Source organism: Doryrhamphus excisus, linkage group LG17, assembly GCF_037039965.1.
Source record: "Doryrhamphus excisus strain RoL-2023G ecotype Guam linkage group LG17, RoL_Dexc_Guam_v1.1, whole genome shotgun sequence".
Taxonomy (NCBI): domain Eukaryota; kingdom Metazoa; phylum Chordata; class Actinopteri; order Syngnathiformes; family Syngnathidae; genus Doryrhamphus; species Doryrhamphus excisus.
Window position 1 is genome coordinate 8819088 of NC_136373.1, and position 23431 is coordinate 8842518.

The 23431-nt window shown below is 40.2% G+C and overlaps 1 protein-coding gene across 3 annotated transcripts in view; it reads right to left on the reverse strand.

Annotated features, from left to right (window-relative positions):
* LOC131136506 (TOX high mobility group box family member 2-like) overlaps positions 1-23431 on the reverse strand; it is a 64410-nt gene that overhangs the window by 33204 nt on the left and 7775 nt on the right. For 2 of the 3 annotated variants that reach the window (XM_078797729.1, XM_058083407.2), the window contains exon 2: positions 5745-5837. The exons of the other annotated variant lie outside the window; for it this stretch is intronic. In XM_078797729.1, coding sequence (XP_078653855.1) covers positions 5745-5837 — 93 coding nt within the window. The remainder of the gene's footprint in view (positions 1-5744; positions 5838-23431) is intronic. 3 annotated transcript variants of the gene reach the window in all.

The window sequence follows — 23431 nt, forward strand, 5'->3', positions numbered from 1 at the left end:
CTATGAAGTCCACTGTCATGTTACTATTATTTTGCAAGCTCATTAAACTTTTAACAAAACGTGCACAGTACAAAAAAATTGACGTATGCAGTAGATTTTTAAATTATTTAACAAAGTAGTTTAAAATGCACTCACCAGCTGCCACATTAAAGTCCTGCCTCTCGGTAAATAAAACACCTTTTATCATATAACATTAACCCTGTAATACAGATAACACTCAACTTACTATGCACAAAAATAATGGCGGCAAAGGGGCTTTCATGGGAGTCTCATGCAACATTATATGGATGCTGGAGCAAGAAAAACATATTTTAGAACATCTTCAGTAGTACAATGTAGTACTCTGGTGTTAAACCATTCTATAACTGTAGTTAGAATGTAGTATTCTGGTGTTAAACCATTCTATAACTGTAGTTAGAATGTAGTATTCTGGTGTTAAACCATTCTATAACTGTAGTCAGAATGTAGTATTCTGGTGTTAAACCATTCTATAACTGTAGTTAGAATGTAGTATTCTGGTGTTAAACCATTCTATAACTGTAGTTAGAATGTAGTATTCTGGTGTTAAACCATTCTATAACTGTAGTTAGAATGTAGTATTCTGGTGTTAAACCATTCTATAACTGTAGTTAGAATGTAGTATTCTGGTGTTAAACCATTCTATAACTGTAGTTAGAATGTAGTATTCTGGTGTTAAACCTTTCTATAACTGTAGTTAGAACGTAGTATTCTGGTGTTAAACCATTTTATAACTGTAGTTGGAATGTAGTATTCTGGTGTTAAAGCATTCTATAATTGTAGTTAGAATGTAGTATTTTGGTGTTAAACCATTCTATAATTGTAGTTAGAATGTAGTATTTTGGTGTTAAACCATTCTATAACTGTAGTTAGAATGCAGTATTCTGGTGTTAAACCATTCTATAACTGTAGTTAGAATGTAGTATTCTGGTGTTAAACCATTCTATAACTGTAGTTAGAATGTAGTATTCTGGTGTTAAACCATTCTATAACTGTAGTTAGAATGTAGTATTCTGGTGTTAAACAATTCTATAACTGTAGGTGGAATGTAGTATTCTGGTGTTAAACCATTTTATAACTGTAGTTAGAATGTAGTATTCTGGTGTTAAACCATTCTATAACTGTAGTTAGAATGTAGTATTCTGGTGTTAAACCATTCTATAACTGTAGTTAGAATGTAGTATTCTGGTGTCAAACCATTCTATAACTGTAGTTAGAATGTAGTATTCTGGTGTGAAACCATTCTACAACTGTATTTATAATGTAGTATTCTGGTGTTAAACCATTCTATAACTGTATTTATAATGTAGTATTCTGGTGTTAAACCATTCTATAACTGTAGTTAGAATGTAGTATTCTGGTGTTAAACCATTCTATAACTGTAGTTGGAATGTAGTATTCTGGTGTTAAACCATTCTATAACTGTAGTTAGAATGTAGTATTCTGGTGTTAAACCATTCTATAACTGTAGTTAGAATGTAGTATTCTGGTGTTAAACCATTTTATAACTGTAGTTAGAATGTAGTATTCTGGTGTTAAACCAAGCCAAAGTTTCAGATCATGAGGTTTGCACATTTGGAAGTGAGCCCTGAAAGACGTTTGGGATGGTTCTGAACGCTCAGTTTCAGAGAGTTGCCTGAAACCGAGCTGCCTGTGACATCACAGGGAGCCAGACTTCCTTATATGGGCAAGTCAGGGTACACCTGCCCTTCTCCTCCCCAAAACATGTAATGACTCAATTTCTACGACCGATGTTCTGCCAAGATTGTCTGCACTGAGTAAACGCCCGCTCTCACGTCCACTTGCTGAGCTCCACGGCAATTGACCAATCCGAGTCCCTTCAGTCATCAGGGATGGCCCCTGCAACTACTCCACGTAACCAAATGCTGTTTTTTTTTCACATTTCCTAATGAAATACACGGCCGAGTTATCCTTGCCAATGGAACAATCATATACCCAGAAATGTCATACGGGAGGCGTTTGCAGTACTGGTTTCATCCTGAAGGGGTGAGGTGCTGCATGAGCTGGAAGGTGCTTGTCACTAATACCTGTTTTTGTTTTTTGGAACAGCAGCTAGAGAGAGCAGCAGGCGAAATGCAAGTTTTAAGTAAATAATTACAATTAACAGCTCATTAACTCATTAACAGTTCACCACTGTACTGATTGATGGACAATTCATAAGCTTCACCACTGTACTCCCCTGCATGCCATACATGTATTAACGAATTAATGTTGTAGTTTAATGTATATTTTAGTCTGTTTACTTGCTTTTATTCAACTCCATTCTTCTGTAAAGTGTCTTTGAGTATTTTGAAAAGCACTATACAAATTAAATGTATTATTATTATTATTATACACCGTGTACTGTGTACTACAGTGTTACTATTCATAGGTACAAATGCTCCAGTTGTACTGTACTCATTCTCCGTCAAAATGTATCACTCCAGTATCTATAAAAAAGTATTGTCTGTCTCCCAAATACACACACGTACACACACACTCAACTTTTAGAACTTTTCAATGTATACAAGAGAATCTCGAGCAGAAAGTGAAATACTTGTGACTTTAAAAGCCTTTTCCAGCACACCAAATCTCTAAAAATAATTCTCTCACCGAGCGGAATTAATAAGCCCAGAACAGTACACAGCCATTCTGTGAAGAAAAGGGTGTGGTGGTGCTGGTGTGCGGGGGGGGGGGGGGGTGGGTGGGGGTCTTCATGCAATATGCATGCTTGTTTGAGCACCCTCCTTCCTCATCTTTACCCTCTTCTCTTGATTTCTCTTTCTACATCTTTCACTCGCTCCTTCCTTCTGTGTTCAATTAAGCTGCAGGAGAGACCAAACAAACCTCCATCTGAGACAATGTGCCCCTGAATTTTGATATTGCCAACACACACAGGTACAAAATAAAAGAGTGGAAGATGCATAAAGACAGAAAGACGGTTGCATGTGTGGGAGAAAACAAGACAAGGAAGACTACGGTAACAATTCTGCCACCACACCCCTAGCAAACAATGAACATGGCACAAACACACGCACACACAAAGGCCTTAAAGAGAGCAGCCTGTGGTCATAGCGACACATGCTCTGTTGTTAGATAAGCGAAACATGGCCTCTTCCTGGGTGTGAGAACACACTACACACACCCAAAACACACTCCAGCACGACCTTGGTCACACACCATAATTGACATCTTTTCTATTGGCTGAATTTCAGCAGCTTCTTTTCTCGGTAGTCAGCATTCCTAACCTAATTAGATATTAAGATACACATCTGTGGGAATCCAATGGAACTCTTTTTTTGATTGACTAACCCCTTGCTTACCAAAAGTATTTGGTAAACAGGACTAAGGTGAGATGTGACTCACCAAAAACTGCACCCCTTTCCATAAGAAACTTGAGGGGGGAACACCCACAAAAGACATGCAGGTTTCAACCACTTCCGCCACCCCTGATGTAAAAATAAAGATGGTTGCAGCTCTCATTCATTGGTTTTCTGTTGCAGCGGAACAGCCACAAAGACATCAAACCTTCAGCTGCACAGATGGTGAGAGATGGAAGGCAAGATTGAAAAGAAAGGGGCTTTTTTTTTTCCATTCTGAACTCAAGTTCACTGAGCTACGAAGAACACATCACAACTTAAATCTAGTCTAGTGATGTGAACTTGTCGGATTTGAGTGGAATTCAGAGCGTCAAACGACATGACATGTTTTCCTACCTGTTGAGTCTGTGATTGTTTATCAAAATATTTTAAAATGTATTTATTTAACCTGCATGGTCAAAACGCTAACTCATTGCAACCACATTTAACCAACTCCGGTCCAAGAAAGCCAGGATGCTTCCCAACATGCCTTGTGTTTGTATTGATCACACTGTGAGTGAGATAGCGGTTTGGTTTGATGACTCTCTGTTCTTTAATCCCGAGTGTAAAACTACTATTAGCAAATAAAAGAGTACTTAATAAAAGCCAGTTAAGTTTGCTTTCGACCACTTCTTGTGCAACTCAAGGTCAATACAGTATGTTTGATTACGATGTTGTCATGTGCTCTGTTGACATTTAATGCGTTATTATCAATATTTCTATAGTATTACCAACTCTGGGTCAGTGAGATTTATTTTTCTGTAAAAAACAAACTATTTTGGTGATGGTAATGGTTTTATTTAATTTGAATATGCATCAGATTAAAATTGAATGCATCACATAATCAGTTCCCAGTTCCACGTGTCTAAAAGGAGTAGGAAGAAGCAAAGCTTATTAAATCCTTCCCCTCCATCTGGTACTTTTACAATCAGTAACTGTTACATTTGTTCACTTCCTGCCTTTCTAATATAATTTCATTTTTTTTTTTTAATTTTATTTATTTTTATTTATTTTACATTTTTGTATGTTTTTGTATTCATAAAATATGTTATTTTTTATTGTTTAACTTTTTTAGTTTGTATTTTTATTTATTTTTTGTCACATACCGAAGTACAAGGTGATATGACATAAAGGGTACCATAGTAAGTGTCAATATAGGGATATATATAGCACATCATGACATCATGGTTCAAGACTCTTCATCCTTTATCCTGTATTTAGCAAACATCCACTGCTTCTATTGTATTTGTATTTATGGGCATAAGAAGAACAAATGGGCGGGGTTTCCCACAGAAAAGCAATGTTATGATCAAAAACCCGCAAATTTCAACTGTTGTGCTATATTTAACAACCTGCACTACTTGGAATGAAGTTATCCCACAAGTCTACCTGACAGTTATGCTGTTTGAGGTAAGAATGTGTGTGTGTGTGTGTGTACATGTGAGCCCATGCAATACAGTATATCGGTGAGGTTTCTCAGGAGAGGATGCAGAGCACAAGCCACTTTTAACCGGGGTAAACAGCGATGAGGAGGAGATAAAGGGCAGAGTGAATGTCACATTACCCCAAGCCCTTTGCCTCAGCTAACCACAGCATCAGATAACTGCAGCAGAGGAGAAAAAAGTCTGCTTTCCTCCATCATATAATTGGTTATCTTATTGCAATCTACTGCTCTCTGCCGCTGCACAAAATAGGAAAGAAGCAAGAAAGGGCTATGGGAGATGAAAATAAAGGTTTAAATTTGACAGGTGTGGCGGTGACAAAAATAAATGCTTACAAGCACAGGCAACACTCATCTACCTCCATAAGTGTCTCCCTTGTCAGTTTTGCAGTTGACATAACAAGGAACTTTGCTCTGTCTATCAGCCATAGCAGATGGCACCAAAGAAGATTTGTGCATTTGAACACAGAGAATAATATCTATTGCAATATGTTATTTAACTTCCTGAAGAAGGATTGTTTTGTTAGATATTATTTCTTTCTTCTTCCGCAAAACAATTCTGTGCCGCATTGTGAAGCGCCAAGCAAGGTCTACATACTAGAAAAGTACGATTATCTAACTAAAATGATTACTTTTTCATACCACTGTATTTCATGCATTCTATGGTGTTGCTTGTGCTGGAATGTGCAACTTCCTTTGGCTCCATGGTGGGTTGTTTTACAGCCATGATGTATAAGAAAAGCAGAGACTTGTGGCGTAACTGTGTTAGTTAGCACATAACTACAGTGTTAACCACGGATGATGCCAAAAAGACTGATTGTGTTTGCGTTGTTGGATGTGTGTTTCATGACGTGTCGGCGAGTCAGTGTTGAGAGGTCAAAGGTTTCCAAACAAGTGTACAGAATGGCTTGGCTACAGTGTCTCACCACAGCAGTGGGCAGTCTTTTCCTAGCTGGACTGGTGCCTGGAGGGGGGGCAGAGTGGAGCCTTACCCCTCGCTCAGCCACACTGTACCGAGCCTGTGGTTTGAGAGAGACGAGAGAGAAGGTACAGAGACAGCAGGGAGAGGAAAGAGAGGAGACAGAGGTGGGGAAGGAAACGTGGGGATTTAGTTTGCAAGGTACAACCCGAGCATTTGTAAAGGAACATGTCAAGACACTCCAAAGCCCCTCCTCAAATCTCCACCTCCTTTACGCCCCTCATGCCAAGCGCACACGTGCAGAGGGAGGAGTAATGACATGAGACTTACACAGTGATTCTACACTGGGGGGGAAGAATGGAGGTTAATGAGCTGACATCCCATCCGTCCAAAATACACGCCCCCCTCCCTTCACCCTATGCTCTTCCACACACTGACAAGCAGACACACAAACTCAACAAGACAGTGGCACTGAGCCAATGTGGGGACTAAAAAGTCTATCATGCGGCATTGAGTGGCTTTCCATAAAGTCACACTTGCATATGAATGATTAGGAAAGTCAGATTGAGTCATTAACTGAATATTTTTTTAGTGCAGCATGTGGGTTAACTTGCATTATGCAATTTCTAAGATGAAACTCATACGTTGGTTTTTGGGGCTCTTCTTTCGACGCAGGTAGTGAGTGTGAGTTCATTCATTCATTTTCTACCGCTTTTTCCTCACGAGGGTTCTGGGGGGGGGGTGCTGGAGCCTATCCCAGCTGTCTTCGGGCGAGAGGCGGGGTACACCCTGGACTGGTCGCCAGCCAATCACAGGGCACATATAGACAAAAAACATTCACACTCACATTCATATATACGGACAATTTGGAGTGGCCAATTAACCTAGCATGTTTTTGGAATGTGGGAGGAAACCGGAGTACCCGATGAAAACCCACGCATGCACGGGGAGAACATGCAAACTCCACACAGAGATGGCCGAGGGTGGAATTGAACCCTGGTCTCCCAGCTGTGAGGTCTACGTGCTAACTACTCGACCGCCGTGCAAAGTTCATGTTGAACAAGAAAATAAAGTTTGCTCCTGCATTCGACTCTTCAATCGTATGTTTTAGCATAAACAAATCTAAACAAATCGTTACACCCCTAGGTAAAACAAAGGCGCTAATAGTTGGACAACCAAGTGTATAATTAGACATTACAGGCCTAAAACAACGCTAACACCTATCTTACAATCAACTCAAAGTAACTAAAAGTGACCGTTATCTTGTGTAGGCTGGTTTTAGATAACCCTAAAGCAGGGGTCTCAAACTTGCGGCCCGCGGTGAGGCCCCCACCTTGATACCAAAGTTTAATGTTGAAATGACAGCTTAAAGCTGTGTGCACACCGGACACAATTAACATGATTTTGCCCCGCCCATACTGTTACCCTACCCTGTTACCCCGCCCTGTTTTGCTATGGATTAGCAATGAAGCTAAAGGCTTATGACGCTGGGTACAAATAAATGCAGGAAATTATTTGGAATAAAACGGAAAATACACGTCAAGATAAAGCATCTCATCAAACATGTTGTTAAAGTTACGACGCTGCTCCCAGACGGAACTGAGTACGATGCTAACTTGCTAATTGGGTAAAATTATTACGTTTCATTAATGTTCATGTTAAAGGTTAAATAACTGTTAATACTGTACATTTGAATCTGAAAAAAATAATTATAACTAGTATGTGGTTTCTTACGTTTTTCTTATTTGCTGTTTTATTATTATTTTACTTATTTATTACTGATTGATTGATGTGTTGTCTTTATTCTTAATTTGTTTATTTTTTTTAAATCTTATTTTGTGTATAGAAAAATAAAAATTACGATATTTGAGAACAGTGGAATGTTTTATCAGATATTTTGGTGTGGAAAACCGGAACCAAAGTACTGAAATGTGTAGGGTATAGCAGAAGCAAAAGCATTGAAGATAGTTTTTTTTTTCCAGTTTTTAATAATTGCATGCATTTTGGGTTTTTTGAAAACCTGCTGCAGCCCGGCTTCACCTAGAACCTAGCTCCGGTGGCCCCCAGGTAAATTGAGTTTGAGACCCCTGGCATAAAGCCTAAAGGTAAGAAACTGACTAATTTGTTCTATCATGTCATCCCCTACTTAAAATATTCAAGTAAAAAAAATGAGACATTAATAGAATGATAGATTGTGTCTAAAGTGTAAAAGTGCACTCAGTGCTGGTATGGCAGATGTATTTGTTTGCTAGCGAGATCTCCACGGACTGCTTGGGTAAAATCTATGTACAACATAAAGCCTAGCTGTTCATATAGAGCCATATTGGTCTGTTGTTTGCCAGGTCGACAGCTGCATTACATCCTCCTACACAAAGGACTGTGTGAATGAGGCTGGGCACAATCATCTACAAACTACTGTTTGAGATTACTACATGGAAAAAGCAAAAGAGCAAAGTAACACAATAAAAGAATGAGCCAGAGAATTGATGAAGTCACCGTGTGTTGCAAAGCACCAAGAGGGATGGTTAATCATTAGTGCCCAGTGAGAATCTTTGTAGTGAGTAATTTGTGGGAAGCCTTGTACATTTTTAATATGCTTAAACTGAAGAGCCAGAAGAACACAAACTACATGAAATAATAACAGGCATTTCACCTTCGCACCATCCCAGCCTCTCAATTATTTACCACTAATGAATAGCCTCGGGCAAATTTCATCCTAAGTGCAATAGCAACCATCCCAGAGAGGCCCAATCTGCTAGCTCAAATACTTAAACACATTTACTCAATTATGCTCTCTGGCCCTAACGCCAAGGAGACAAGCGTCTACACGCTTCAGCCAGGATATTTCAAGGAAACAAGCCAACACCTCGTGTGCTTGATTGAGAAATTGTTTCATTCAAAAGGCAGGAAGAAGATTCTTGACTTTTTTCTGTCTCCATTTTTCTGTCTTGTGGCAAGACGGCACTGAAAGGATGTTCAACACCAAGTGTTTGAATGTCACCATGTTGTACAAGTCACAACAAAAACAGCACACCACAACTTTGCGTTTGGATGTCAAACAAATGCTGCCAAGTGCAGGGAATTGCTTCATAACCTTCACTATACAAACCATCACCTCAGCGAATGTCAGTCATCCTGCCATCTGTTGCCTCCATAGGCGACGACGTGTGTGCTTTAGTGTGCTAATTATGCTTCATTCAAGGCTGATTATAGCTATGCTGATTGCTTTTGAAAGAAACAAATACTTGTGAAATGTCAATCCTTTATTTTGAAGGTCGGCATTTTAGTTGATAGACAGATGAAGACACACAGCGCAGCAATAAGAATAAAAAATAAAGACATACAAATCTTAGACATGAGATATAAAATGTATTTTCCATCTCCAAGGCGCTCAAAGCGCTTTGACACTGTTAGCATATTTACAGACTGATGACGCAGCATCAGGACCGACTGGGGGTTCTCCGGATGCTCTTGCTCAAGGATACTCGGACATGATCACGGCAGGGTGGGGAATCGAGCCCAATATTACATAATATTGTTGCACACAACATATTAAGGTAACATTTGATTGTACCAACGCTGCACACAGTATGTATATGACGATATTAATTACAAGTAAAAGGTACGTATGACATGGGTTTCAGGATAGAATAGCATACAATAACGACAGTATGTCTAACGTAGCCATGAATTGTGCTTGTATAGTAAGTATATACTGTATGGTGCAGGTTTAGTATTGCTGTAAAGTCTGACTAACTTTGCATTTTCTATTTCAGTTTTGGGCATTAAATACACCAGAATGAAATCAGTGCAAACATTTCATTCCTAGACAGCTTGTAAATTACAACAGGGCATCTTCTTTTTTTTTTGAAGCAGAAATGGAACGAGGGAGACATTGAAGAAAAAACATACTATTTTCATTTCAACTGCTTTAGGGATTAAGGCCTGTGCTTCTAGAAAAAAGTGCATTAAAATAATCCACCATTTGCATGTTTTATCTCACAAAGGCGAACCACGCACACACTCATGCACACACACACACACACACGGAGCGCCCTCCCCACCCCACTCCCTGTACCTCCCTTCTCCTCATCCTTCCCCTCCCCAGTCTGGGTCAGTGCACACACACACACACACACACACATACGCACATCACACATATACACACTGTCATCATTAACCACACACACACACACGTTGAGACCAACCTGCTGCCATCTGCTCTATGCGCTCTGTACAATCCTGGCTGAATACATTATTCACTACAATACATCACATCACATTCCCTCAATGTCACAGCCCCTTGTTGAAGAGGAGTGAGGCTGGGGGTGAGGAAGGGTGAGAGCAAAGAGCAAAGCAGCTATTGTACTCACAGGGTGAGAGCAGGAAAGGTACTGTAAGTAAAGGGAGAGATAGAGGAAGATGAAAATTAAAACGTTTCGCATTTTTGTGAAACATTTTTTTTTAAAGCAAAACTTACAGTCTTGGTGCAGGTTAAAAATTGAGGTTTCGTGCTGGACCTTACCTACCGAAAGCTAAGCGACACTGACGTAACATACACACTCGCATCAGGTATGTTATGGTAATGGTAATGGTTTTATTTCATTTGAACATGCATCAGATTACAATTGAGTGCATCCCATAATCAGTTCACAGTTCCACATGTCCAAAAGGAGTAGGAAGAAGCAAAGCTTATTAAATCCTACCCCTCCATCTGGTACTTTTACAACCAGTAACTGTTACATTTGTTCACTTCCTGCTTTCCATAATACAGTTTTTACATTAAGTTTTTTTTAATTTTTTAATTTTAATTTTATTTTAATTTTTTTTTATTTTTTGTCACATACCAAAGTAGGAGGTGATATGACCATCCAATGACATAATGGGTACCATAGTAAGTGTCAATATAGTGATATATATAGCACATCATGACTGGTTCAAGACTCTTCATCCTTGTATTTAGCAAACATCAACTGCTTGTATTGTTTCTTGAATTGGCTCATCGTTGTGCATTGTTTGAGGTCCTTACTCAATCCATTCCATAGTTTGATTCCACATACTGAAATGCTATGGCTTTTTAACGTAGTCCTAGCATAGAAGTGTTTCAAATGTACTTCTTCCCTGAGATCATATTTCTCCTCTCTTGTAGAGAAGTATTGATTGACATTTTTAGGTAATTGTTTATTTTTAGCCTTATGCATTATTTTAGCTGTTTGAAGATGAACTATATCAGCAAGTTGAAGTATTTGTGATTTTAAAAATGTTTGCTGCCATGTTTGTTGTCAGCTCATAATGCTGATTGACTAAGCTAGAGTTGGGCTTGATCGAGTACTTTGGATAACTAGAACTGATCATTGATTAGCAGGTCAAATTTGAGTGTTTCTTTCACATTTGTTCATTTTCTGATTAACACAACAAGTATTAATGTGGTGCGCCATGTGGTGCGCTAACCGTGGAATGTAGGCAAATGGAGGAAAATTGTGGTGCAAATGTTTTATTGCTAAACTAAAAATGTTACCCCAGTTTCTACTGTCCATAAATAGAATAAGTTTCCCTAAAGCCAACTCATGGCTTTTCCATGGTACATTTACCTACTGGGAGCAACTGGGTGTTAAATATCTTGCCCAAGCGTACTTCAACATCATGATCATGGAAGGACAGAGAATCTAACCTTCTAACATTCAGGTTGGAAAACAACCGCTCTACCACTCAATGTTTATGTGCTGTTTTCCAAAGCCTTTCCTTGTAGTGTTTTATGTAATATTGCTGACGCAATAAGAAAATGATTTCTGTCACTGTACAGTTGCACGTGTGTGTGTGTGTGAGAAGGTGAGAGTGTATATGGCAGCACAGCGTACTAAAACATCTTGGAGTCCACACTTGACTGTGACCTGCTTTGTATTCACCTGCTATTCAGCCCAACATCTTCTTTCCACTCGACTCTCTTGCAGCTGAGTGGCAATTAACCTCGCTGCAGGAAAGTCTTAAGTCAAAGTACTTTGTCAAACTTTTACTAAATGTCACACCGGACAATCCTGTCAAATTAGTTAACTTCAGCTATGAGTCTGCATCAGAACTGGACCACAAAAGGTGTCGAGCTTGTCAAATCAGATCATTTAAAAACAAAAGACCTGTGGGATTGCTCTCTCCCCCACGCTGCCATTTTTTCCCAGCCTCCACACCCCCCCGCCACTTGGCTTTTCCCAGATGCTCCCGGCTCTTGTCTGTGTTTGGGCTGTGACTGTGAGGGGTCACCGCCTGCCTTGTTCTCACACACCAAGTGTGTGTATGTGAATGAGAGGCCGCCACACAGTGTGGGAATGCAACAGTGTCAAAAACAAGTGTGGGGATTTCTCCAAATATCACAACCTTTTCCTGTGTGTGCGCCTTTGTGTGTATGTGTGAAAGTGTGTGTATGTGTGTGTGCTTGTTGCAAGCTCAGTGCCAGGCCTCTTTAATGAGTCTGTCAGGCGCTGTTAGCGACGGCGTGCTCCCCTGGCTCGGCACACTCCTGCAGACACACTGTGATTAGCCGGGCCAACGGCACACCACCGGGCCAGATTAAACACTCAGCATGCCGCCAGGGAACACACACACACCCCCAACACACACACAGACTCACACAGCTTCGTCACCATTGCGCCTATTAGCCAGCTCTGATACAGTAACATGTACTCGCCCTCAAGAGCAAGGTGTCAAGCTTGCCAGGAATGAAAAAGCCCTGAATGCACACAAACACAACCTGCAGCACTAGCAGAAGGTGCTATTTTAATAATCTGACCCACTGTGTTGAATCTCCGTCCACTACTAATCTCCAACATCAGTCTGAATTAAGGATGGCCCCTCCAACTCCAGCGGCTTCATTTAAGTGACATGATACGCTAATTACAGGTAATTAGCCCTCATTTAATGAGCCGCCTCCATGAATGAGTGGATATGTAGACCAGGGGCAGGCCTGAGGACACGTCGTAATTGGTTCCTCGAGGGTATGATGAGTTTTTCAAGATTGACCGTTCAGATGTGCAGTAGTGTTCTTGTTAAGAGCAGAATATTCGGACAGTTTTTCTTCTATAAAATACGCATTTCAGCATTCAGACATTTCATCCAAGAACTTTGGCCCTCATTTAAACTATGCAAACTTTTTATGACCCGACCACTGAAAAGAATCGGAATCGAGAAACAATGTTAATGATAATGGTTTTATTTCATTTGAACATGCATCCGATTCCAATTGAGTGCATCACATAATCAGTTCACAGTTCCACATGTCCAAAAGGAGTAGGAAGAAGCAAAGCTTATTAAATCCTACCCCTCCGTCTGGTACTTTTACAATCAGTAACTGTTACATTTGTTCACTTCCTGCTTTCCAGTTTAAGTTTTTTTTTTTTTTTTAATAATGCACCTCGTACCGAAGTAGGTGGTGATATGACCATCCAATGACATAATGGGTACCATAGTAAGTGTCAATATAGTGATATATATAGCACATCATGACTGGTTCAAGACTCTTCATCCTTGTATTTAGCAAACATCAACTGCTTGTATTGTTTCTTGAATTGGCTCATCGTTGTGCATTGTTTGAGGTCCTTACTCAATCCATTCCATAGTTTGATTCCACATACTGAAAAGCTATGGCTTTTCAGAACCCGAATTGCTCAAATTCAAACGATGCCCAGCCCGACCGAAAAACAAAGATGCCATGCTGGAGACTGCTGAGTCATGTGCAGTGAAAGCCAGATAGGTCCCGAACCTGCGTGCCATGCTGCACAGACTGTTAGCGGTATCCTTAATACTCATACAGTCCTTTTGAAATATACAAACCTGCATTATTTGCATTTTGTATTCACATAATGCAACTAGACTGCAAGCAGTTAAGAGGTTCGAGTTAAGTTGGGTGCTTTTTTGAACCGTGAAAGTGTGGGAGGTGAACAGAAACCTTAGGGTAAAAAATGTTTTATCTACAGTTAGAAACCTAGTGAAATTCAAATGAGTGGGGCCTACAGACAAAAAGTCCCTACATCACAATGTTCCTTTCTGTCCGTGTCGACTTCCCCTCACTGGCTGCCTCTCGTGCAGAGTGGCCTAATTTTGCCCCTCTGTGTGGCACGTCAGGGTTTTCCTTGTCACCGCCGCATTTCCTGCCATTATAGCGGCGGTACAGTGAAACAGTTATGAAACAGGTCTAACTTTAGCTCTCACATGTGGTTAAAACATTATCTTTAAAAGCAGTGGAGCTTTTTCTTCTTTCAATCTGTTCGTTTGAGGAAGACTGTTTTTATGATTATGACTTTAGCTACAGATGTATAAAATAAAATGAGTATACGTACCCATAAAGTCTCTTACTCCAGCAGCTGCACTAACCTTTAGGTGAGGCATTGAAATTAGCATAAAGCAGTCATGGGAAACGATCTACCTATAAATAAATCATGCTTGGCCAACAAATAATTGTATTATTTGACACATTTAGATGATGACTTAGTGTGCGGTCCATTTCCGGTAAGCTCACATGTAAACAATCACATCGTCTGTATAGTTCAGAAGACGACTTTTCGCCAAATGCTCTGCAAACATTCCGTTTCGACACATCATACCTTATCAGTCATCTGAAACGCCAGCATCGCTATGTCGCCCGGGGCCATGGGCTTGTGATCAGATGCCCAAGTGGAGCATCCAACCCCGGTTTTCCCAGTCTCCTGACTGTGTGGCCAACATGCTAACCATGTGGCCACCATGCGGCCCCTTTACGATACAGACATTACTAAAATGTAAACACACTGCTACTTTTGGCACTAAATTTGACATCTTTAACGATAGCCACTAAAGTAAGTATAACTAATATTGAATATTTGAGTGCAGCGTTACCGTGTCATTACATCACCCTCAAGCAAATCAGAGCATTTGCTGATCAATAATCGGTTACGCTTCCAGCACTATAGAACCATGTCACCAAAGTATGATCCCCTTAAGACAATTTTTGCAACAAGATTCCTTCAGTAAATAGAATTAGTAGTGTTCATATATGAAATATGGGCCCACTAATATGAGCTCTCTACCGCAAGGACAGCATTGCATTGGGCTTTTGTGGTCCTAACTGGCTAAAATGATTTCCAGATGTTTAGAAGTGGATAAAATTCTTTCCCCAAAAGACAAATATACATTGCGATTTCAAGCGATAAACAATGACATGCCACAAGACTGCTTGAATTTGGCTGTCCTCTTTAAACTCCAGCTCGCCTCCGTCATGCAGCACAGTGCCTCTTTTGTTCTGCCACTCATTGCTTACAGTATGTTACTCTGAGCGCTAATGCACACAGATCGATCGTATACTTCCCATTTCAACACATCCAGCTGATGTTCGGACACCGAGTTAGGATTGATCCTGCCTCGTCAACACCAAAAGGGTGTTTGCTTTTTTGCAAAATAAACGATCTTGAAAGAAAAATACTTGACAATGTTCAGCTTTGACGTTTCTATATTGCATGTAGCAAATACTGCTGCATTTGCCTGCTGCTGATGTAAGTCAAGGTGGGTGGCAATTACTGCAACGCAAGCATACGCTCATCCAGAACACATGTTCAAACTAACACAAACTACAGCATGTCTGCACTCTCAACAGGATACCCACCAAAGGCTATTCAGAAAACAAAGCAAAAAATATATCTTGAGAGAAGATATTTATCAATCTGCACTTCTAACGTCCACTGATAAAGCTGCAGTGTGTCGCAAAAAGCATAAGCATAAGCAGAAGAAACTGGGTGCTCTCACTCAAGTACATTGTAGGATAGAATGCAAGCAATGGTGCCAAGTGGAATTCATGTTTTGTGTGTGTGGGTGAAAGCCCCTTCCCTTCCTGGATTGCAACGTATAAAAGCCATTATCAAGTTGTTTATTATTATATTATGTCTTTTTGCAGTGCTCTCAGTCTACACAATAGCACAGGTAGTACCAAGACCTTGATAAAATACTTGGCGCGGTAACAATGTACCAGTTTGTCTTGGTTGTGTGGAACAAAACACCATTTCTGAAAAAAAGAGAGAGAAACAGTGAGGCTAAGCGCTAATCTAATTACCTTCTGTGGAGGGTGATGAAAAATAAATAATAAACAAAGTAATAACAAACAAAGCTTTAGTCGCACATCTCTGTTATTCACTTTTCTATGTAATTAAATCAGTTAAACGTTCTAAAAACATGTCAACTCTGTTAGTGACTCTGTGAGGCATTTGCATTTTTAATCAAACCAGATTAATTCTAATCAGCAAGCTGAGGCTAAGGCGATGACAGAGCAGGCCTATTGTGTGTCTGTCACACTCATTTAATTCTGTCATTATGTCCCATATCCTATTATGATAATTGGCTTTTTATTCTGAATCAACAACCAGTGCAAGCTATTAAATAATAATCATCGACTGGTGCACTCTTCACCTCAAACGTGTAAGAAATTTACCTTCTCAGAATGAAGAATACAAGTGCAAAGCAATGCCGTATCTCATCCAACATGTACGTAAACAGCACAAAAATCCATATACATCCATTCATTTTCTATGCTGAAGGAAAAAAACATTTCTGGGATCACAATGATGAACCAACGAGCTGCAAAGTTTGGGAACCTCATATTATGATGGTGGAGCTTGTTTCAACAAAGACCACGCTGATGCTGTTGGCAGTCGGACATTTCATGTTTGCTCTTTCTTCCGGGCATCTCTTCCAACAAAATGCATCTCAATCTCAGTCCTACTTTGGTCTGGAATTAGTGTGGAGTGCAGCTCGCTGTGTGTGCAGGTTGAGACGAATACAGTGACAAATATACTAACTGCCTTATTGTGGACACCAATTGGCCTAAATCCATGTGCATTAGTGTCCCATGAGGAGACACTTACACGAGACAGATGATAAAATTATAAGATTCTATTAATAAAGCAGATGGTAAAAAGCTAATTAGGTAAGTTTTTTCCAAAGAGTCCAATAATGAGTGTTCTGTCTTGTCAAGCACAGAGTGCCAACTTCTCAACACGCTTTGGACAGTAAACAAATATAATGGGATGCTGCAATGTACACCTGATCCTGCAGATGGCGATGTTTTAATACAGAAATACAGAGGAGTGATTAGTCTATCTATAAATAATTATAAAAAATTGTGGTGGTAATGAGTCATAACAACTCTGAAGTCTGGCTAGAAACACGTGATTGCACAAACGTAAGTAGAAAAAACAATGCTGGTGTGACATGAGGGGAATAGAAATGATCTGTTCCAGGGTCAAACTATTACCACCATGATTGGAGCTGTAACTGTACAGTAATACTAAGTTAATAGGCTAATAAATAAATACATGGATAGTAGAGTAACAAAATGTCAATCATTCCAGAATAACACAAAGTGAAGCAAAATCAAACCTGAGTTAATTCTTTGTTGCTGAAATCGGACTGACGGTTCCAAACGTGACATTTGAAGCAATGTTTTAGACATGAGACAGTTAAGAGAGATCTGTGACTCTCCAGTAAACAATTTACATATGACTCACTATTTTTCCATATTGAGGACTTCATAAGTTCTGTGGTAAGTACACACAAGGGTTGTGTTACTATGGGGACACAATAGTGCTCTGTGGCACTGAGGCCTGTTCCATTGTGACGGCAGACAACAGCTGTCTTTACCTTTGGCAGGCAAACAGGCTCATTAAGGGGCGGCCATGTTTGTTTTTGTGCCCGATACCTAGCCCAAAGCAAACATTGCCATATCTCCACTCCGCAGCCCTTGCAGCCTCAACATTTCCTTCCCTATTGTAGAGAGGAGGGAGGGCTGGCACACCAAGCCAGCCATACCTTTTTGTTTGTTTCTCCCGTAGGCTCTGACCACGCTGCCAGTGTCTCTCAAAGAATGCATGCTAAATTGAGAAATTTAGTTGAGTTTGGAGCTGATGCAATACCGAAATGTTGTTAGCGCACGACACAGATGCTATGAATGCTACATGCATAATGTATGCCATTATAGGACCTGATATTACATCGTGGTATATCACAAGAAAGGCCTCTTTGTTTGTTGTGTGGTAGGCGTGATAAAGGAGTCATTATTTGGTGTGCTCACAGCAAAAATGTGCACTCAAAGCTTCCATTCACATTTTTTTCCTCTCCTGCTTGAGTGACAAGGCAGGTTGAATTCACACTATGACAAAAATTCTATGTTCGAGAGAAAATGGGACGCCAGTAACGCCATTACTGTTGATGGCAAACATGGGAACACTTTACCCCACAAGGCATTTCTATGCACTTTTCCATAATGCACATACAGTATAGTGGTACTTGAGTATGAATTCCAATAGAAGTCTTCCAAAAAGTACTCACTTATTTGATTTGATCTCCTTTCACCATTTGTCATGGCCGGAGTCACAATACATTGTGAAATGAGTTCTTAATGTGGAGTAATGAGACTGTCATGGCAAGGCAGTCTCTGCTTGTTTGAGTTTGACTCATGTTGGAGATTCAATTAAATCAGCTGAAGTCAAGCTGGCCTCGGGCCAGATCGGTAATGGGTGACCTCATTCAAACAATGCTCTGACATATTGAAACAATAAGAGGAAGGGCCTTCAGCCAGTCGCGAAAGCAAACCGCACTCCAAAGTGATAAGGTAGAAACATTTCAGTGAAGTCACCAAAGTGTTTCAAAGATTCATACACTCATTTGTCTTAGGGGCTGATTTTTGTTTTTTATGCTCTTTGTGCTTATAAATCACTCTAGAGGACTGTGTGTGTGTGTGGAAGGAATGGAAGGGAATCCAGTCTAAATTTACAAAATTTGGGCCAAAAAAACACAACAAGACAATCTAAATCACAGAGTAAAAATGGGTGATTGTTCCAGAAGCACTTTCCCTCATTATTACGGTGCCTGAATAAGGTAACGTTTTTTTTTTAAAATAATGTCTCTTTTTTACACTTGTGAACTTAAGTGGAATTAAGTTCATAGTTATGGATCAAATGATGTAAAAATAGTGCTAACTCATTTATTTAATGAAATAAGTTAAATCATCATGTTGCTGTTACAAAACACTAACAGCAAAACACTACCTTGCCAAGTCTAAAGTATTTGGCTCTTGTGTTACAAAAAATAAGTAAGTGTGGCAAAAAACTGACATAACACAAAACACATGCATATAGTAATCTTTTTATGCTTGCTGGATTGTTTGAGCGATATATGGATGTTAATCTTGTTACGCTTGTAGCTTGCCTCTTGTTCCGTTGTTTACACTCGGGAGCAGCTGTTAGCTTTGAGCACCCCTTCTCTACACTCAGCAACCCGAGATCCCCGCGGAGATACAGAAGACGAGAGGCTGCATAGCGAAACTAAACAGCTACAAGGTTACAGTATATTGACATTCTACCTAAATATATCAGGGTATGAGTTTTGGTCCACAAAACAACACGTGTGCCATATTGTTCACTAACCACAAATATGCAACACGGTTGCCTAAACTTCCGACATAAACCAAAACATTCAGTAACCAGGGCATACACTAACCAAGGTTCTTTGACATGTTTAGGCTGGAATATCTAAACAAATTCTCATACTTAACACTTCTACACAGTTTCAAAACACAGCTTGTGCATCTCTTCTTTTTCGAGGTTTACTTGTCTATTAACAAGTCTAAAGTGATTTATTTGGATGGTGAAATGGACACTAAATGAAGACAAACACTATCAAGGCTATGTAAACTAGCTTTCCAGTTCCAGCCAAGCACATTTTCTGAGCACTAGTTTGGACGCCAAGGCCAACAGCCTTTGGGTCGGATGCCCGTTGTCTTGAAGTGCGGAGGAGAAGGTGTTCCTCTGTTTACTCTTCATTTGACTCTACTGTCCCTATCCAGTCACTGATGAGGCATTTGATGGCGCATTCATCATTCATAGCAGTACATTTACAGTTTGGAGACGTGCCGGCATCCTCTGAGTGCTTTGCGGGATAAACTGAAACACATCAATATGGAACATCTTGCAACTGACTCTTGTTTCCTTATCCACTGGGGCCAAATCAGTTACAGTAAACAGATAAAAGAGCGCACGCATTCACAGTAAGTGTATCTCATTAAGCCGTGTTCCCTCCGGCCCTAATTCCATTAGAAATTAAAACTAGAGACAATTAGTGGCAGATTGGTCTCAGCTCAGCGCGTTGCAGACGGCTTCTCAAGGCTCCGAAATGACTTAATTACAGCATCATCTGGAAGAGTGTGCCACACGTGAGCATATGGGGAGAGAGGAAAGGGGGCGGCCTCAACACGGGTCAAAGGTCAAAGAATAATGCTTCGAAATACTGTCTTAACCTACATATTGTAGAATCTAACACAAATAATAAAACTAATTACTACATTAAAATATATATATGTAAATAGTGAGGCTTCATTTCATTTACTGTAGTGTGTCAAATTCTTAGGGACAACGTGTATGATGTTTGCAATATGTTTTTTGAAGGTGCTATGGTGCTTTCCCTCCTTGACCTATAACACACATACTGTACACACAGTCTCAGAGACGCTATCGACAATTAGCAGTCAAGACTGAGCAGGAAGAGGGCAGGATATAGAGTTGGAACGCTTGCCCCCCATTGTAATACCTAACTATTACAGACATCGCCTCAAAGTTCCCTAATATGCACTTTACATATCTCCATTTTATCCCTGTCCAATTCACATCAGTGCTCACAGAAAGCGACCACTGCATTTTGCAGTCTGACAGCACGTCTCTCCGAACACAGCCATGCAAGGTTTTTGATGGTCGGGGGAAGATGGAGTAGACAGACTATGCAAACAAATGAACATGCAAACACAACAGGCCAAGTCAACTAGCTGGTTCTGCAGAGTTAAAACCCCAAACGCTCATACTGTGAAGGGCTAACAACAAAAACCAGATCACAACAACCTGTATTTGGCAGCCATGTTATAATCGTGTTATAATCGTTGTTAGTGTTTGACAAACGAATCTGTGCTGATAATCTAATCCAAAGGAGTTTAAGGTCACATATAGTGTACAGAATAAGAACAGGAATTTTGTTGGAGTCGTCAATGAAGCTAACATTCATGTTTCTGGAATAGGGGAGGAAACCGGAGTACCCGGAAAAAACGGGAGAACATGCAAACACAACGGAGATTGGAACCCAGATCTCCTGACTGTGTGGCCAACATACTCGTCCATCGTGCGCCCCACAGTTTGCCATCCATTTGCCTGCTGGTGACTTCCGTTGTCATTCTATTGGTCTTGTCTTTGACGGTCTTTGTAGAGAGAGACATTTCTTTCTTTCATTTTCGAATCATTTCCTGTTGATCTTTGAATTCAAAGAACAGATTCACTGATATTTTTATGAATGATACTGTATAAAGCACACGGGAAGGTAAGCCGCCGTGATTGGCAGTGAAGGCAAAGCAACGTGTCCATTCTAGCGATGCTCCTGTCAGATCAAAAAACACACACAGCGTATTTTTCCCCAGTAATTGAACCAAGACTACTTTATGTAACCACTCACCAGTTTGCCCTTCAAGACAAGAGATGGACGGACAGAGCGATTTCATGTTCCATGTTGCTGGTGTCACGTGACACCATGTCCTATTATATAGTGATGTTGTCATTGTAGGAGAGCAAATTCAATGCCTTGAAGCTATGGTCCATGTGAGTGTGTGTCAGTGTGCTTGTGCGTATAGGGAGGGGTCCTGCAGGGTTGGAAATTTGCCGCTGTAATTGGGCCACTAGGGATTATATTTTTCTGTTAGCTTTCTCAGACAGCTCTAGCACCTCATGGACTGGTCCACAAAGATGTGTGGATTAAACCTACACCTGCAGTTCTTCACTTACATAAGAACCAATCAAAAGAGACAAGGAAAGGGTACATTTCATGTAAACCGCCACCTCATTTCATGCATTTAACAACTACACTGTTATTTTCTTGCTTTTGTTTTGCATTAGAAGTCCAAATGCTAAAAACCACCTGCAGTATTCTAAACGCAATTTGCAATATTCAAATGAATCTCCACTCCCGGTGTCAGGTTCACTGCTGGGGCAATGGGGGGGTTATTTGGAAGGCTAATATCAATGAATCAAAAGAGTACGCTGAGGACTCAAGACTATAAAGACCAAGGCTGGTGCCTTGTATCAACTACCAGTGTTTATGTCATAGTAAACCCGGGGCGCTTGCCAAGGGGTCTCAAGTCATTCATCTCCAAACCACAGTGATGCAATCAACTTAAGCACATCTTGGGGTATACACTATCCGATGGGGAGCTACCTGAATTGTGATGTTTACAGTATGCGTGCGTTTCGGCTGACAGGAAGCCTGCTCACAGGGAAGCATGAGGAGGAGTTTGCATGAGTGACAGAATGAAGTAGAGGAAAAAGTAGGGAGGTGCAGGGAGAAAGGCAAATAGAGGAGGGGGATTAGGGTGGAGTGCACTTTTCAGCAGGCCGGGCAAATGACATGATCTCTAATTACCCACAAAGGCACTGTGTAACCCAAGCCACAGATTAGGCGGCATTATCAGGCTTAATAAAACATGATCGTCTCTCAGTTTCACTTGCTTTTCACGGCTGTGACACAAACATTTGTTGCTGACTGCACCTTTGCATACAAATGTGTTACACTTGTTAAAGAACACTGGTATTCTTAGTACAACACTGAGAAAAATGGCGCTGTTTCTGCCAGTGTGTTCTTTGGCTTATGTAAAAGCTCCAGTAATTATTCCTTGTATCCAATGAAAAGTGTTGCAGCATGGATACCAAATCAAAAACAACAATGAACAGCAATTTTCTGTCATCAGTGGCGTTTTACGTCACAGACTAAAAACTCACAACTTGAAAATGTATTGCAAGCTAGCAGGCAGCAATATGGATCTTTTATACTTTTTCATGCAATACATTTGCATTGCCACTTGTTGCTAGGCGCAATTCATTGGGAATCGAATTTATCAAATCGAATTAAAATAAATGCTCACTGTTTCCATGGTAACTTGGTTGCATACTGTAAAGCTCAGTTGTCCCACACAGCTGAGAAAGGGCAAGGAGAGCTGGCAGGAGAGAGGGAAAGTAAGCAGGAAGCTCATTCTTTGCACCCAGACGGAGGCCTTTTGCTCCTTTTTTCACATCTACTACGGCACATTCAATATTGGTGCTATTTTGGGAAGCGGTTCCATACATATACATATGCACACAAACACAGAGACATGTACAACAAACTACAGCAACACAAACACTAGGATATAATGATATTTATTTTAAGCACCATATTAAAACCGACCATATCCTTGATATGGATATAGACTGGATTGGAGCTGTATCTTGTTAGCTTAGGATTTGAGCATAGCTAAAGATTATATTGCACTTTTTCTATATTTATTTAAAAAATAATTATTGAAAATGTGACATAACATGACATAACATAACTGTATGAACCTGATGTCATCATTTCCAGAACGCTACTTTTTATTGTCTGTTTGTGGTCATGACTCATGTCATAGGTCATAGGTCATAGGTATGTCTCATGGTCATGTGCAGACTTTATAGTTAGACAGCAGCAGAAAAACAGGCCTCCTTTCTCACTTTCCCCTCTGGCCTCGCAAGTTCTTTTGAACAACCTCAGTCAAGTTCCTTTCTCTTACCATAATTGTGTTGCAGCCAACTTCCATGCTTTTAAAGCACATATAATAACAGTGTGAGAGCTGACACCATG